At 42.2% G+C, this 18,966-nt stretch overlaps 1 protein-coding gene across 3 annotated transcripts in view; it reads left to right on the plus strand.

Moving 5' to 3' along the window:
• Nucleotides 1–10,658: 10,658 nt before the first annotated feature.
• Nucleotides 10,659–18,966, plus strand: part of p3h3 (prolyl 3-hydroxylase 3) — a 28,024-nt gene continuing 19,716 nt past the window's right edge. Inside the window, exons 1-2 of one of the 3 annotated variants that reach the window (XM_061947780.2) lie at nucleotides 10,659–11,028; nucleotides 16,850–17,034. In XM_061947780.2, coding sequence (XP_061803764.1) covers nucleotides 10,743–11,028; nucleotides 16,850–17,034 — 471 coding nt within the window. In that variant the 5' untranslated portion in view covers nucleotides 10,659–10,742. The remainder of the gene's footprint in view (nucleotides 11,029–16,849; nucleotides 17,035–18,966) is intronic. The other 2 variants (XM_061947772.2, XM_061947788.1) reach the window with 2 other exon arrangements.

Below are 18,966 nucleotides of genomic sequence, written 5' to 3' on the forward strand. Positions count from 1 at the left end.
TGAACGCAGCAGCTACTACCGTAACCCTTCTGTTAAAGTCGCAACATAATTCCCCCCGAGACATTTTGTGCCTTTTCAATTTGCCCCACAAGCTGTTTACATTTAGGCAGTGTTGGGTTAGTTACTGAAAACCAGTAACTAGTTACAGTTACTAGTTACTTTATTTCAAAAGTAACTCAGTTACTAACTCAGTTACTTACACCAAAAAGTAATGCATTACTGTGAAAAGTAACTATTTAGTTACTTCTTTTTTTCTTCTTTTTTTTTTAAAGCTCCCATTAATGCCCTTTTTGCCTTCATTTCAGTACTGTTATTGCACTGGAGAATAATACAATCTGTTGATCAACTTGACATGCATTTTTATTTTCCTTTTAACATAATTAATGAAAAACAGTGCAACATAAAAAGGCATTCCTCCTTTCTTTAAACTTGGACCAATGACCATGAATAAAAAACAAGTTAAAGTGCAACATAAGAAGAAACATCATCTTCCTTGAAACATAGGTAGTGAAATAAAGGCTGACATCTGGAGTGATGCTGCTGTCTTCCACACTTGGAGCCATGGATTGTAGAATCCTTGTTTTCAGTGGCAGGATCATTGACACAGATGGTGAAGTTTCAGTGCTCAGTAGAGATGGAACACTTTTGAGGGGTTTAAGCACCTGGAGGACCTCCTCTGCCACTCTCACATCATCATCAGACAGGGTGACATTTGTCTTCAGGGTGTTGTGGGTCAATGCAGAGTATATAGCTGCCTGCTGCTCCAACATATCATAAGTGGAGTTCCACCTCGTTGGGACATCATGTATGAGCAGGCAGCTTTAGCATTTCTTGCTTTGTCTTAAGCACATGAGCAGCTGTTGTGCTTGGGTGGAAGTAGGAAACCTTCCTGATCCTCCCAAAGAGGCGCTCCATCCTATTGACTGAGATTCCCTTCTGTGATGCCAAATTCACTACATGTGCAAAGCACCTATCTGTGGTCCCAGTCCTGCCTCATTCTCTGTAATTATTTGATTTTTGGCATTATCACGTGTGACTGGGATATCTTTATCTTCCATTCCTCCACTGCTTGTGTCAGTACCTGCGCAAGGTGACTCTCGTAGAGGGGGCGTGTCTTCTCATCTCCCAGTCTGCTGTGATGAAGTGAGCGCTTATAGTTCCGCTGGACGTCCACCCGAGCGCAACAGATGATGCTCGGGATAGTTCATCCACAACTTTTTTCTTCTCCTGCTCATAAAGATCTGGCACAATCTTATTGCTGAAGTGGGTGCGCGACGGGATGTCGTAACGTGGTTCAAGCACGTTCAGCATGTGTTTAAAACCCTCGTTTTGCACAACCGAGTCTGCACCTATAAACACACCGATTAAATGGCGGGGGCGTTCAAGCTCCTCCGTTACTCCGCTCGCCATGACCACGCTGTGTGTGGACTGAACGTGCCAACAACTTTTTTTGTTTGTTTCATATATCAAACCGCGGATCACGTGTGTGCCTCCCCTCCCCACACACACACATAGACCGCCTCTTTTCTTCTCTCCGGCTTGTGACAGAGGAAGATTCAGAAGAACGACACCGCAGCGCTTCTGTTTCTAGCCGATACTACATCAAAAGTAACGTAAAATAACGCAGTAACGCATCATGTAGTAACGGTAACTAAATTAAAAAAAATAACAGATTACTAGTTACCGCCGAAACTAACGGCGTTACAGTAACGCGTTACTTTGTAACGCGTTAGTCCCAACACTGCATTTAGGTAGAACTTTCCAGAGGATTTTTTTAAAAACATTCGACACTTGCCATCTCCTTCCTTAAATATTCCTCAAATGGCAACACGTTTGGTCCTCATGTCAAGCAAATGTTCATCGAAATTATTTAATGGCTGTATGAACATTCTAACTAGGGATGTCCGATAATGGCTTTTTGCCGATATCCGATATTGTCCAACTCTTTAATTGCCAATACCGATATCAACCGATACTGATATATACAGTCGTGGAATTAACACATTGTTATGCCTAATTTGGATAACCAGTTATGGTGAAGATAAGGTCCTTTTTTTTAAATTAATAAAATAAAATAAGATAAAAATATTAAAAAAAAAAAATTGAATAAAAAAGAAAGTATCCATCCATCCATCTTCTTCCGCTTATCCGAGGTCGGGTCGCGGGGGCAGCAGCCTAAGCAGGGAAGCCCAGACTTCCCTCTCCCCAGCCACTTCGTCCAGCTCCTCCCGGGGGATCCCGAGGCGTTCCCAGGCCAGCCGGGAGACATAGTCTTCCCAACGTGTCCTGGGTCTTCCTCGTGGCCTCCTACCGGTCGGACGTGCCCTAAACACGCTCGGGTGGCATCCTGACCAGATGCCCGAACCACCTCATCTGGCTCCTCTCGATGTGGAGGAGCAGCGGCTTTACTTTGAGCTCCCCCCGGATGACAGAGCTTCTCACCCTATCTCTAAGGGAGAGCCCTGCCACCCGGCGAAGGAAACTCATTTCGGCCGCTTGTACCCGTGATCTTGTCCTTTCGGTCATAACCCAAAGCTCATGACCATAGGTGAGGATGGGAACGTAGATCGACCGGTAAATTGAGAGCTTTGCCTTCCGGCTCAGCTCCTTCTTCACCACAACAGATCGATACAGCGTCCGCATTACTGAAGACGCCGCACCGATCCGCCTGTCGATCTCACGATCCACTCTTCCCTCACTCGTGAACAAGACTCCGAGGTACTTGAACTCCTCCACTTGGGGCAAGACTTCCTCCCCAACCCAGAGATGGCAATCCACCCTTTTACGGGCGAGAACCATGGACTCGGACTTGGAGGTGCTGATTCTCATCCCAGTCGCTTCACACTCAGCTGCGAACCGATCCAGTGAGAGCTGAAGATCCTGGCCAGATGAAGCCATCAGGACCAAATCATCTGCAAAAAGCAGAGACCTAATCCTGCAGCCACCAAACCGGATCCCCTCAACGTCTTGACTGCGCCTAGAAATTCTGTCCATAAAAGTTATGAACAGAATCGATGACAAAGGGCAGCCTTGGCGGAGTCCAACCCTCACCGGAAACGTGTCCGACTTACTGCCGGCAATGCGAACCAAGCTCTGACACTGATCATACAGGGAGCGGACCGCCACAATCAGACAGTCCGAAACCCCATACTCTGAGCACTCCCCACAGGACTTCCCGAGGGACACGGTCGAATGCCTTCTCCAAGTCCACAAAGCACATGTAGACTGGTTGGGCAAACTCCCATGCACCCTCAAGGACCCTGCCGAGAGTATAGAGCTGGTCCACAGTTCCACGACCAGGACGAAAACCACACTGTTCCTCCTGAATCCGAGGTTCGACTATCCGGCGTAGCCTCCTCTCCAGTACACCTGAATAGACCTTACCGGGAAGGCTGAGGAGTGTAATCCCACGATAGTTAGAACACACCCTCCGGTTCCCATTCTTAAAGAGAGGAACCACCACCCCGGTCTGCCAATCCAGTTGTACCGCCCCCGATGTCCACACGATGCTGCAGAGTCTTGTCAACCAAGACAGCCCCACAGCATCCAGAGCCTTAAGGAACTCCGGGCGGATCTCATCCACCCCCGGGGCCTTGCCACCGAGGAGCTTTTTAACTACCTCAGCAACCTCAGCCCCAGAAATAGGAGAGCCCACCACAGATTCCCCAGGCACTGCTTCCTCATAGGAAGACGTGTTGGTGGGATTGAGGAGGTCTTCGAAGTATTCCCTCCACCGATCCACAACATCCGCAGTCGAGGTCAGCAGAACACCATCCGCACCATACACGGTGTTGGTAGTGCACTGCTTCCCCTTCCTGAGGCGGCGGATGGTGGTCCAGAATCGCTTCGAAGCCGTCCGGAAGTCGTTTTCCATGGCTTCCCCGAACTCCTCCCATGTCCGAGTTTTTGCCTCCGCGACCGCTGAAGCCGCACACCGCTTGGCCTGTCGGTACCTGTCCGCTGCCTCAGGAGTCCCATGAGCCAAAAGAACCCGATAGGACTCCTTCTTCAGCTTGACGGCATCCCTCACCGCCGGTGTCCACCAACGGGTTCTAGGATTACCGCCACGACAAGCACCAACTACCTTGCGGCCACAGCTCCAATCAGCCGCCTCGACAATAGAGGTGCGGAACATGGTCCACTCGGACTCAATGTCCAGCACCTCCCTCGTGACATGTTCAAAGGTCTTCCGGAGGTGGGAATTGAAACTCTCTCTGACAGGAGACTCTGCCAGACGTTCCCAGCAAACCCTCACAATGCGTTTGGGCCTGCCAGGTCTGTCCGGCATCCTCCCCCACCATCGCAGCCAACTCACCACCAGGTGGTGATCGGTAGAAAGCTCTGCCCCTCTCTTCACCCGAGTGTCCAAAACATGAGGCCGCAAATCCGATGACACAACTACAAAGTCGATCATAGAACTGCGGCCTAGGGTGTCCTGGTGCCAAGTGCACATATGGACACCCTTATGCTTGAACATGGTGTTCGTTATGGACAATCCGTGACGGGCACAAAAGTCCAATAACAAAACACCACTTGGGTTCAGATCCGGGCGGCCATTCTTCCCAATCACGCCTCTCTAGGTTTCACTGTCGTTGCCAATATGAGCGTTGAAGTCCCCCAGCAGAACGAGGGAATCACCCGGGGGAGCACTCTCAAGTACTCCCTCGAGTGAATCCAAAAAGGGTGGGTACTCTGAGCTGCTGTTTTGCACGTAAGTGCAAACAACAGTCAGGACCCGTCCCCCCACCCGAAGGCGGAGGGAAGCTACCCTCTCGTCCACCGGGTTGAACTCCAACGTGCAGGCTCTGAGCCGGGGGGCAACAAGAATTGCCACCCCAGCCCGTCGCCTCTCACTGCCGGCAACGCCAGAGTGGAAGAGAGTCCAGCCCCTCTCGAGAGAACTGGTTCCAGAGCCCTTGCTGTGCGTCGAGGTGAGTCCGACTATATCCAACCGGAACTTGGATAGAAGCTAGTAATTAATGAAAATTAGTAAAATTAACTGTTAAAGGTTAGTGCTATTAGTGGACCAGCAGCACGCACAATCATGTGTGCTTACGGACTGTATCCCTTGCAGACTGTATTGATATATATTGATATATAATGTAGGAACCAGAATATTAATAACAGAAAGAAACAACCCCTTTGTGTGAATGAGTGTAAAAGGGGGAGGGAGGTTTTGTGGGTTGGTGCACTTATTGTAAGTGTATCTTGTGTTTTTTATGTTGATTTAATAAAAAAATAAACTTTTTTTTTTTTAAACGATATCGATAATAAAAAAAACGATACCGATCATTTCCAATATTACATTTTAAAGCATTTATTGGCCATCTCTAATTCTAACCTTAGAGGAAAATCTAATTCAAAACATTTGTATGCTCGTACAACACTTAAAACCTTTCGCATATCCATATGTGGAATTAAATTATCCTCAAATCAAAGTTTATTTATATAGCTCTAAATCTCTAAAGTGGAGATTGCAAAAAGCCGCTGCCTGACCAGGGCTCAGAAAATCTGCAAAAACTCCTCCCACCCCCACCAAGGACTGTTTTCACTGCTGGACTCTAGGTTCCGCAGCCTCCGAAGCAGAACCTCCAGGTTCTGTAACAGCTTCTTCCCTCAGGCCGTAAGACTCTTGAACGCATCATAATTATCCCCTCAACTCCCCCTAAAATGGATTAACTCGCTGGAATAAAAAGGACAATATAACATACATCCATAAACGCAGATGCATATGAAAAAGTGCAATATATTTATCTGTACAGCAACCTATTTATTTATTTATATCTGCACCTTATTGCTTTTTTATCCTGCACTACCATGAGCTAATGCAACGAAATTTCGTTCTTATCTGTACTGTAAAGTTCAAATTTGAATGACAATAAAAAAGAAGTATAAGTCTAAGTCTAAATCACAAGTGTCTCAAAGGGCTGCACAAGCCACAACGACATCCTCGGCTCAGATCCCACATCTGGGCAGGGAAAAACTCAACCCAAAGGGCTACGATGAGAAACCTTGGAGGGGGCCGCAGATGTGGGGTAGTTTTACAGCATATTACTGTGAATGGAATGAGAAAAACAGTATCAATTTTTTTTTTACGGTCAAATTCATGAAACTTCGCTGCCAGTTTTTTGTATCATAAAATCCAAGGTTTTATTTTTATAGTGTGTTATTGTGAATGGGAACACGGTATCAACATTTTTATGGTAAAAAAAAAACTCATGGTAGCCCAGTCGCCAGGATTTTATCATCAAATATTTTGTCATTTTTGCAGTGTACAATTTGATGGATAACTCTTTGCTTTGGAATAATAAGCAAAGCAGATATGTAAGTAGTTATTTTTGTTTGAACAAAAAATGTTTTGGAATGTTCGATACTATTATATTTTATTGCGTTGACATCAAATTAAAATTTCAAAGATATGCAGTTGCATGCAGTGTATGTATTTTATGTCAAAACGGAAGGAACAAATACATACAGTACAGGCCAATAGTTTGGACACACTTTCTCATTTCAATAGGGTTTTCTTTATTTTCATGACTATTTACATTGTAGATTGTCAATGAAGGCATCAAAACTATGACACCTGTGAAGTGAAAACTATTTCAGGTGACTACCTCTTGAAGCTCATGGAGAAAATGCCAATAGTGTGCAAAACAGTAATAAGAGCAAAGGGTTGCTATTTTGAAGAAACTAGAATATAAAACATGTTTTCAGTTATTTCACCTTTTTTAGTTAAGTACATAACTCCACATGTGTTCATTCATAGTTTTGATGCCTTTAGTGACAATCTACAATGTAAATAGTCATGAAAATAAAGAAAGCCCATTGAATGAGAAGGTGTGTCCAAACCAGGCCCGGCCCTAACCAATCTGGCGCCCTAGGCAAGATTTTAGGTGGCGCCCCCCCACATCGGCAGTGAAGTGTATATACTCACAAGAAACCGAATAGCTTTGTCTTTGACCTTTTTTTTACTTAAAGAAAGCAAATTAACAATCAGAATAGTTCACAAGATTAAAAAAATATGAATAAATAAATGAATGCAAAAAATAAAAAATGTATATATGAAATACAATATTTTTTACATACATATTGCTTAATTTACATTAATGATGTGCACTTTAACAACTAGGCTTACAACTATACCTAATATATAAAGGGGTGGAAAAGTGACTATTACCTGCAGGGCAAACATTAGCTAACCAGAAGGCAATAACAATGTAAACAAAAACACCTGCTTAAAAGATCTAATACAAATGTCCCTGAGGAATGTAAGGTGGGAGTACTGTAATTACCTAACGTTACATTATTATTTTCCATAACAATTTAGCCCCCTCCACAATATTAACCCGACGTTAAAACAGAACTAGCTATTTATTGATTAGCAATTGCCGAATCATGTAACATTAGCTTAATGCTAAAAAGCCAGGTTACTATCACATTCTGTAACAGACAAATAATTTAATGTAGGCTAACGTTACCTACCTGCTACCTCTTGTCTTTTTCTCGTTCCTCCTCCTCTTCTTTTCTCTTTTTTCTTCCCTGGGCACCTGACAGTTTTGGCCGTTTTGACATCTTGTGTTGATTTTTTGATGTGGTGACGTCCAAAAAGAGTCATGATACGGGAAGGGAGGGGGCGGGGGGGGGGGGGGGCGTAATGTTGTAACAAATAATATTTCTATTATATAGGCTTTACTTTGCATTTTAATTAACGTGGGATTATTTTTTGTATTTAGAAATAATAGTACCAACTTTTTTTTTTTTTTCTCCAACATTTGTGGCACTGGCGTGGCGCCCCCTGATGGACGGCGCCCTTAGCATTTGCCTATACGGCCTATGCCACGGGCCGGCCCTGGTCCAAACGTTTGGTCTGTACCCATACTATACAAAACATAAAATGTTGTAAAAAAAAGAAAAAAAGAAAATGGGTTATACTTATGCTTTTCTACCTTCAAGGTACTCAAAGCGCTTTGACACTATTTCCACATTCACCCATCCACACACTGATGGCGGGAGCTACCATGCAAGACCCATCAGGAGCAAGGGTGAAGTGTCTTGCTCAAGGACACAACGGACGTGACAAGGTTGGTAGAAGTTAGGGATAGAACTAGTAACCCTCAGATTGCTGGCACGGCCACTCTCCCAACTTCGCCACGCCGTCCCCGTGTACCAGATCTGGCCCCTGGGCCTTGACTTTGACATCTGTGGTGTAAACATGTTACATTGTAGTTTTTCGTCATTGTCACATGGGTAAGGACTTTTAAATGAAACATACATGATTTTAAAGTTTGCATGTAGTTAGCTTCATACGTTTTAATTACGGTATTTTAAAAACATAAACCAAAATAAACCTATAGTTTACTCCATTATGAAATAATTACGGTAATAGCCATACTTGCCAACCCTCCCGGATTTTCCGGGAGACTCCCGAAATTCAGCGCCTCTCCCGAAAACTTCCCGGGACAAATTTTCTCCCGAAAATCTCCCGAAATTCAGGCCGAGCTGGAGGCCACGCCCCCTCCAGCTCCATGCGGACCTGAGTGACGTGTTGACAGCCTGTTCACACGTCCGCTTTCCCACAATATAAACAGCTAATGATCGAGGGCGAGTTCTTGGTTTCGTATGTGTGTTTATTGTTAGGCAGTTTCATTAACGTCCTCCCAGCGCGGTAACAACACATAACAACAGCAGTCAAGTTTTCGTCGACCTACCGTAAAGCTGTTCGTCTGCCGTAAACAGCAATGTTGTGACACTTTTAAACAGGACAATACTGCCATCTACTGTACATGCATATGTGACCCACCCATAATGTGTCACATTTTTGTGTTGATTTATTTATTTTATTTTGTGGTTTTAATTCGTTTTTGGAGCTGTCATTACACATTTATCAGTATTTACATTGGTCAGTAGGGGGCAGTAGGGCGTTTCTTCCCAATTGAATGCTATCACCTGCAGACCGGAAGTGTCTTGTCATTCTGATGAGCGCGACCAGTCTGTGAACAATTGAAACGTCCTGTGTGCTTTTTCCTCCTGTATAACAGGTTAGTTTTGGTGAATCAACTCACTGAATAATATCCATGTGATCTTTATAAGTTTACGTACACATTCTGATGGTGGAGCCTAACTCTAAAGTGTTTGTGAGTTGTAGTTTGTATTTGTGAATGAATCCAGTGCACAGCTGCAGTAATCAATACAAAAAGGCGACGTGAGTGCGCAATGTTTATATAGGAACTTCTGATCCTAATTCAGACTCCCAAATTAGAGCTCCCGTTTTCTTATTGATTTTATAGTGTATATTTGTATAATGTGTGTGTTCTGAAATAGTGACAGAGAATAGAACAAGGATGGACAATTCAACCCTTAACTCAACAATGAGTAGATGAGTGTTATGTGTGTCAGGGCCGGCCTGTGGCATAGGCCGTATAGGCAAATGCTAAGGACGCTGTCTATCAGGGGGCGCCACGCCAGTGCCACAAATGTTGGAGAAAAAAAAAAAAAAAGAAAAGTTGGTACTATTATTTCTAAATACAAAAAATAATCCCACGTTAATTAAAATGCAAAGTAAAGCCTATTTATTAGAAATATTATTTGTTACAACATTACGCCCACCCCCCCTCCCACCGCACGGTGCGCCCCCTCCCTTCCCGTATCATGACTCTTTTTGGACGTCACCACATCAAAAAATCAACACAAGATGTCAAAACGGCCAAAACTGTCAGGTCCCCAGGGAAGAAAAAAGAGAAAAGAAGAGGAGGAGAAACGAGAAAAAGACAGAGGTAGCAGGTAGGTAACGTACGCCTACATGAAATTATTTGTCTGTTACAGAATGTGATAGTAACCTGGCTTTTTAGCATTAAGCTAATGTTACATGATTCGGCAATTGCTAATCAATAAATAGCTAGTTCTGTTTTAACGTCGGGTTAATATTGTGGAGGGGGCTAAATTGTTATGGAAAATAATAATGTAACGTTAGGTAATTACAATACTCCCACCTTACATTCCTCAGGGACATTTGTATTAGATCTTTTAAGCAGGTGTTTTTTGTTTACATTGTTATTGCCTTCTGGTTAGCTAATGTTTGCCCTGCAGGTAATAGTCACTTTTCCACCCCTTTATATATTAGGTATAGTTGTAAGTAAAAAAAAAAAGGTCAAAGACAAAGCTATTCAGTTTCTTGTGAGTATATACTCTTCACTGCCGATGTGGGGGGGGCGCCACCTAAAATCTTGCCTAGGGCGCCAGATTGGTTAGGGCCGGGCCTGATGTGTGTAGATATGTGTAAATAAATGAACACTGAAATTCAAGTATTTATTTTATATATATATATATATATATATATATATATATATATATATATATATATATATATATATATATTGCTAGAATTCACTGAAAGTCAAGTATTTCTTATATATATATATGTATCTTAACCACGCCCCCGCCCCACCCCCCACCTCCCGAAATCGGAGGTCTCAAGGTTGGCAAGTATGGTAATAGCTGTTGTAAAACAAACACAGCGCCCCTATTTGGTTACTTACAGTACTGCAAATCAGAATCAACATAAGCGCAAATATATTTCCATCAAGGTATTTCTAAATTGTTAGAGTATTAATGTTAACGAATCATAAGGTAGTGGGTTTATTTTTTTTCATGACGAGGGAGGAAGTTATTTACCCCAAGTCCCTCCCTCCTTGCCTGCGAACTTCCAACGTCCTGACGCTGCCTCTTAATTCTCGCCTTCGACCATGGCGCTTCCCTCCGACTTATTCGCTGTCTACGTGGCTTTTCCAGTCGTCTTCCTCCTTGCACTACTGCCCGGAACTTTTGCAAACTTGGACGCTCCATCGTCGCTGTTGCAGCCTTATGATTTTTTGTACTACAAAGGTGTACGGGCGTACTTCGGGGGAGAGTGGGCCAAGGCTGCAGAGATCCTGGAGAGGTCCATTGCGACCAAGGAGGCTCTGTTCAAACACCGACGACTGTGTTATGAGGAGTGTGTGTCTGCAGGGCGAGATGCACTACAACAACTGGGTAACTTTCTTCTCCAGATAGTGCTAGTCTTTACTTTTGGATGGAGTTGCTCACAAGGGGTGTCCAAAGTGAAGCTTTGGGGCCATTGGGAGACAAGGGATGTTTTTAATCAACCTCGGCAAAAATACAATTAAATAAAAAATAAATAACCGCAACTAATGAATAAAAACACATTTGTCGGGGGCTGGGGTATTAATTAATAATAATTTAAAAAAACTAAAAAAAAAAAGGCCTAATATTATAGTAAACAATAAGGTGGCATACCTGCCAACTTTTGAAATCAGAAAAACCTAGTAGCCAGGGTCCAGGGCCCTGCGCAAAATGATTATTAGCATTCAGACAGGTTAAAATGTTGCTAAAACCATCACTTTTCTATCAGTCACAGTGACTTTTCAAAACAAAAATATTACAGCAAAAATCATATGGGTTGATTGACATGTTTATTCTGTAAGCTAACTTCAATAGTTTGAAATTATTTTGACAGTTAATGCCAGTTATCCTGTCAACCTTTCACAAGACTTCAATTTGTTAATTGAAAGTATAAACACTTTTTACAGTAAACAAATGGTAAAACAGTACTAAACAATTCCATAAAAAAAAAAAATTGGTGTCATTATTAACTTTCTGTCCAAGCTTGTATAATCTACTGCCTTGTTCAATTGTAAAAAATATTCTGTGCCTAAAATTCACATTTCTATCACAATTATCATACTGTAAACATGGTAAGCTAACTTCATTAAAATTAATAGTCCTGTCAATAGCATGGAATTACAATTCAAATGTCGTTTTTTTGTAAGCCTTTCAAAAGAATTGAAAATGTGAAAAATTCATGAAAATTAATTTAAGCCATCAGACACTTGAAAAGTGGCACATCACATCTCTAATGTAATCATTTGAACTTTTCAACAGAAATAGCACTGCAAAAATATTAAGGACATACTTCTGTATTTTGGTAGTTATGCTGTCAACATTTAACAAGATTTCTTCAACTTGGACTTGAAAGCATAAATAGTATAAACACTTTTAACAGTATAACAGTACTAAACAATTCCAATAGATAACATTGGTGTCATTACCTTTTTGTTTGCTCAATTATTGCCTCCGTAAATAAAACTTCGGCATTTATCACATCCAAAGAATCTGTTTGGGCGACGAAAAAACGTTGAAAGTTTTCCACTTGTATCGTTAGCAACGGCATTAGACTTGTGTTTTTTTGTCCCAACGTGGTCTTTTACATCGCTAATTCCTCCGTGTCCGATCGAAAAATCTTGTCTGCACAAGGTGCAATTCGCGTAGTTTTCACCCTTTTTGGAACGGATAATTATTCCCGGGTAGGCTTTTGAATATTCTTCCCGGAATGACTGCAGTTTTCTTTTCGGTTTAAGACTCGTTTGCGATTTTTCTCCGGCTGATTCCATGATCGTTCGCTCGTTTGGAAACAATGGCAACTGGTGCCTCGTGCTTGGCAGTGGTGCTATAAATAGCCTCGCGCATGGCATTCGGAATGGCTCGATAGGAAGTTACGGGAAGCAGTGTCGATTGTCATTGTTGTTACGCGATTTCGTGAATAAAACTTTAAAAAAAATATTTTTTTTTTAATTAATGAAAACCCGTATTTTTTATCACTGCAACCGTAACCCGGAATAGGTTGATGAAAACCGTACTAATTACGGGAAAACCGGAGTAGTTGGCAGGTATGAGGTGGCTATTTTTGGAATATTTTATCAGAATCAGAATAGTTTTTATTGCCATTGTTTGAGAACGGGTTCACAAACTAGGAATTTTTCTTGGTGCAATCGCGCAACATAAAACACATAACACAGAATAGGTAATAAAATGAGCTGTGCCTGAGCCATCAGATCTTGTTATTGTTCATGTGCCTGATGGCCGAGGGGGAAAAAAACTGTTCAGCTGGCGGGAGGTGTGGGTCTGGATGGATTGTGGAAAAATACAATAATATCTGATTAAAGTCAAACTATTATATAAAAAGACATTATACAACAGCGTAAAATGTATACATTTTTTTCAAAATGGATACATTTTTAAAAAATAGGAATCTAGAGCAGTAGTTTTCCTTAAATAATGTGGTATATTTGAATAAAAAGTTACCTTAAGAGAAATACATTCGTAATTTTTTTAACGTCATATGGCGGTTGGGGCAGCACGGTGGAAGAGAGGTTAGTGCATCTGCCTCACAATACGAAGGTCCTGAGTAGTCCTGAGTTCAATCCCGGACTCGGGATCTTTCTGTATGGAGTTTGCATGTTCTCCCCGTGACTGCGTGGGTTCCCTCCGGGTACTCCGGCTTCCTCCCACCTCCAAAGACATGCACCTGGGGATAGGTTGATTGGCAACACTAAATGGTCCCTAGTGTGTGAATGTTGTCTGTCTATCTGTGTTGGCCCTGCGATGAGGTGGCGACTTGTCCAGGGTGTACCCCGCCTTCCGCCCAATTGTAGCTGAGATAGGCTCCAGCGACCCCAAAAGGGACAAGCGGTAAAAAATGGATGGATGGCGGTTGGGAAAGTACAAACCCCGTTTCCATATGAGTTAGGAAATGGTGTTAGATGTAAATATAAACGGAATACAATGATTTGCAAATCATTGTCAACCCATATTCAATTGAGTGCACTACAAAGACAAGATATTTGATGTTCAAACTTATAAACTTTTTTTTTTTTTGCAAATAATAATTTACTTAGAATATCATGGCTGCAACACGTGCCAAAGTAATTGGGGAAGGGCATGTTCACCACTGTGTTACATGGCCTTTCCTTTTAATAACACTCAGTAAACGTTTGGGAACTGAGGAGACACATTTTTTAAGCTTCTCAAGTGGAATTCTTTCCCGTTCTTGCTTGATGTACAGCTTAAGTTGTTCAGTTGTTAGGCGTCATAATGTGCCACACATTTTCAATGGGAGACAGGTCTGGACTACAGGCAGGCCAGTCTAGTACCCGCACTCTTTTACTATGAAGCCACGTTGATGTAACACGTGGCTTGGCATTGTCTTGCTGAAATAAGCAGGGGCCTCCATGGTAACGTTGCTTGGGTGGCAACATGTGTTGCTCCAAAACCTGTATGTACCTTTCAGCATTAATGGCGCCTTCACAGATGTGTAAGTTACCCATGTCTTGGGCACTGATACACCCCCATACCATCACAGATGCTGGCTTTTCAACTTTGCGCCTATAACAATCCGGATGGTTCTTTTCCTCTTTGGTCGTCCACAGTTTCCAAAAACAATTTGAAATGTGGACTCGTCAGACCACAGAACACTTTTCCACTTTGTATCAGTCCATCTTAGATGAGCTCAGGCCCAGCGAAGCCGACGGCGTTACTGGGTGTTGTTGATAAACGGTTTTCGCCTTGCATAGGAGAGTTTTAACTTGCACTTACAGATGTAGCGACCAACTGTAGTTACTGACAGTGGGTTTCTGAAGTGTTCCTGAGTCCATGTGGTGATATCCTTTACACACTGATGTCGCTTGTTGATGCAGTACAGCCTGAGGGATCAAAGGTCACGAGCTTAGCTGCTTACGTGCAGTGATTTGTTCAGATTCTCTGAACCCTTTGATGATATTACGGACCATAGATGGTGAAATCCCTAAATTCCTTGCAATAGCTGGTTGAGAAAGGTTTTTCTTAAACTGTTCAACAATTTGCTCACACATTTGTTGACAAAGTGGTGACCCTCGCCCCATCCTTGTTTGTGAATGACTGAGCATTTCATGGAATCTACTTGTATACCCAATCATGGCACCCACCTGTTCCCAATTAAGTGTTTGATGAGCATTCCTCAACTTTATCAGTATTTATTGCCACCTTTCCCAACTTCTTTGTCACATGTTGCTGGCATCAAATTCAAAAGTTAATGATTATTTGTAAAAAAAAAAAAAATGTTTATCAGTTTGAACATCAAATATGTTGTCTTTGTAGCATATTCAAGTAAATATGGGTTGAAAATGATTTGCAAATCATTGTATTCCGTTTATATTTACATCTAACACAATTTCCCAACTCATATGGAAACGGGGTTTGTAATTATAGATGCATAATGTTAACGTATTGAAGAACAAATATTTTTGAAAGCTTACTTAAGAAACAACAACAAAGAATGAACTTTCAATTTGTGTAAGATTAGTCTGAGAAAGGCAGCACGGTAGACAGGGGTTTGTGCGTGTGCCTCACAATAAAAAAGGTCCTGGGTTTGATCCCCAAGCCCGAGTTCTTTCTGTGTGGAGTTTGCATGTTCTCCCCGTGACTGCGTGGGTTCCCTCCAGGGTACTAAGGCTTCTTCCCACCTCCAAAGACATGCACCTGGGGATAGGTGGATTGGTAACACTAAATTGGCCCGAGTGTGTGAATGTTGTCTGTCTATCTGTGTTGGCCCTGCGATGAGGTGGCGACTTGTCCAGCGTGTACCCCGCATTCCGCCCGAATGCAGCTGGGATAGGCTCCAGCACCCCAGAGAGGGACAAGCGGTAGGAAATGGATGGATAGTTTGAGAAAAAGTTCTAATATTACTGGAAGCAAGTTGAAATATTTAAAATGCAACAGCAAAAACGGAGAAAATAACAAAAAGTGTAATGTAAGGAGTAAAAGTTCACACTAATATGTCAACTATAACACAAAGCTGAGATGCAGGGTTTTTTTCCCGAGGAAAAAATATGAACTTCTTTGCTGATCCACTTGTTAGTTTGAAAAATGTACAATAAAAAAGTGCCCCCTGCACCATTTGATTTTTTTAGTCTGCAGCCTTGTTGGTCTACCGTATTTTCCGCACTATTAGCCGCACCTAAAAACCACAAATTTACTCAAAAGCTGACAGTGCGGCTTATAACCCGGTGCGCTTTATATATGGATTAATATTAAGATTCATTTTCATAAAGTTTAGGTCTCGCAACTACGGTAAACAGCCGCCATCTTTTTTCCCGGTAGAAGAGGAAGCGCTTCTTCTTCTACTGTAAGCAACCACCCGCCCCCGTAGAAGAAGAAGAAGCGCGCGGATATTGCGTTTCATTTCCTTTGTGTGTTTACATCTGTAAAGACCACAAAATGGCTCCTACTAAGCGACAGGTTTCCGGTTCATGAAAAGACGCAATCTCTCCATCCGCACACGGACTACTATTTCACAGCAACTGCCTAAAGACTTTCAAGAAAAGCTGGCTACTTTCCGTGCATATTGTAAAAACAAGATAGCTGAAAAAAAGATCCGGCCAGAGAACATTATCAACATGGACGATGTTCCACTGACTTTTGATATTCCTGTGAACCGCACTGTGGATACAACGGGAGCACGTACGGTGAATATTCGCACCACAGGGAATGAGAAGTCATCCTTCACTGTGGTTCTAGCTTGCCATGCTAATGGCCAGAAACTTCCACCCATGGTGCTATTCAAAAGGAAGACCTTGCCAAAAGAGACCTTTCCAGCCGGCGTCATCATAAAAGCTAACTCGAAGGGATGGATGGATGAAGAAAAGGTGAGCGAGTGGTTAAGGGAAGTTTACGCGAAGAGGCCGGGTGGTTTTTCACGCAGCTCCGTCCATGTTGATATACGACTCCATGCGCGCCCACATCACGCTGGTTTTTAATATATTATTAAAGTTTGACTGACCTATCTGACTGTTTTTTTGACATTCCCTTTAGCGCAGTTAGATGCCTCTTCTAACACGGGGCGGCTTATAGGTGGACAAAGTTTTGAAATATGCCGTTCATTGAAGGCGCGGCTTATAACCCAGGGCGGCTTATGGTGCGGAAAATACGGGTAAATGAAAACAATATGGTGCTCACTTGTTCTTCTTTTCTGCATTATCAGACAGTGAAGAAGGGAGCCTATGGGACCTTTGGGTCCTGGACTGGATACAGAAGAAGGCAGAGTGTTTGAGGTTCTGTATAGGACGCTCTGTCACTCCAGTGGGACAACTTCCTGTTTCTACAGACATTGATTATGAGTTCAGCTCTAGGAACAATTACAACTTCCTGCAGGTTACTTATTTCAAGGTTAGTTGATGTTAATTTGTCTATAAGTTGATCATGTCTCGGCGAACCAAACAGAAATGGGTGCGAAAGAGTTTCTGAAGAGTTGCATGGCACCATCCAAACGTTTTGTTGCACTTTTTCAATTTAAATGTTTTACTCAAAAGGAAAACATCTGGTTCTGATAAAAGGATCATCACATAAAGTCAGATAAAAACAATAGTCTAGGGATGTCCCGATCCAGGTTTTTGCACTTCCGATCCGATACCGATATTGTTTTTGCATTTCCGATCCGATACTGACCGATACTGGCCTATCCGAGCATGTATTAAAGTTTAAAGTTATTTAGCCTACTTAGTTGTCAGAATCATGTTGAAAAGGGTTTTAGTACTCTTGATAACAACTAGCCAGCTGAATTAGGGGAGTTTGAATAATACACAATGGTTGGTAACAAGAAACTGACCTGTTTATTCAAGGATAAACACAAAATAGACAAAATTATACATGACAAACAGAAATGGCATCATTGAACTAGGGCTGGGCGATATGGCCTTTTTTTAATATTGCGATATTTTAAGGCCATATTGCGATACACAATATATATCTCGATATTTTGCCTTAGCCTTGAATGAACATTTTATGCATATAATCACAGCAGTATGATGATTCTGTGTGTTTTGATTGATTGATTGAGACTTTTATTAGTAGGTTGCACAGTGAAGTACATATTCCGTACAATTGACCACTAAATGGTAACACCCCAATAAGTTTTTCAACTTGTTTAAGTCGGGGTCCACTTAAATTGATTCATGATACAGATATATACTATCAGATATATACTATCATCATAATACAGTCATCACACAAGATAATCACATTGAATTATTTACATTATTTATAATCCAGGGTGTGGAGGGGGGCGCCGGATGTAAGTGTCAAAAAGACAGGCAAAAGAGTTTGATATGAGAATAAATCTAAAGTTAAAATATAGGGTAGAAATGCACCCATTTGCAGGAAATGTAGTCTTGATTTTAAACATTTTCTTTCAAGGCTTGCATGTCTACATTAAAACATTCTTTTTCATACTGCATTAATATATGCTACTTTTAAACTTTCATGCAGAGAAGGAAATCACAACTAAAAAAAATCACTAATTTTTTCATACCGTGTTGATGTGGACATTTTTGCCTGGGCATTTTGATGGTGTGGGCGTGTGGCACCGAATGGAGATAAGCGTCTCGACAGACGTCACAATATTTGAACAATGATGACGAAAACTGTTTTCTCTGTCGTGTCCGTGTGTCGAAAATTGTTATGCGCTTATTTTTTTATTTGATTTTGTGCGTGGCATAGATTTGCTATGCGCAGAGGACGCTTAAACAGTGCGCAATTGCACAGGCGAGCACCTTAGAGGGAGCGTTGCTCGCACGGCTGCGCTAGCATCACAGCTAACGTTAGCCATGCTGCTACCTCTCTGCTGGGAGAGGGCGTATACGTATGTGACGTATGACGTGACAGTATGTGACGTGTGTAAGAAGGTGCACTTGCTGTCTGTGAGAGGGAGACACAGGAAAGAGTGAGAAGAGCCTGTCGTGTAATGCCAGCAGCTAAAAGCAACTGCGTGAGAATCCACAGACGTGTGGATGTGTTGAAGGTGTGCTGGAAAATGCGGAACGGAAATTACGGAGCAGTAGAAAAGTGGAATGTATTATTTAAATCGGTGCGTTGGAAAACACGGACCGTAGTTTGTTTTTAAACTGGATCTGGATCTGCATTTTCCCATGCCTTGCCGATACGCAATTTTTGGCAAATATCGGGAGCCGATCCGATCCAAATATCGGATCGGGACATCCCTACAATAGTCCATGTGAAAAGTGTCAAAGTATGTGTATAGAAAACATACAGCAAATTACAGTTATGCTTTCAATGCGCTGTTAAGATAAAACCAAGGAATGA

This window comes from Nerophis lumbriciformis, linkage group LG04 (assembly GCF_033978685.3).
Source record: "Nerophis lumbriciformis linkage group LG04, RoL_Nlum_v2.1, whole genome shotgun sequence".
Lineage (NCBI taxonomy): Eukaryota > Metazoa > Chordata > Actinopteri > Syngnathiformes > Syngnathidae > Nerophis > Nerophis lumbriciformis.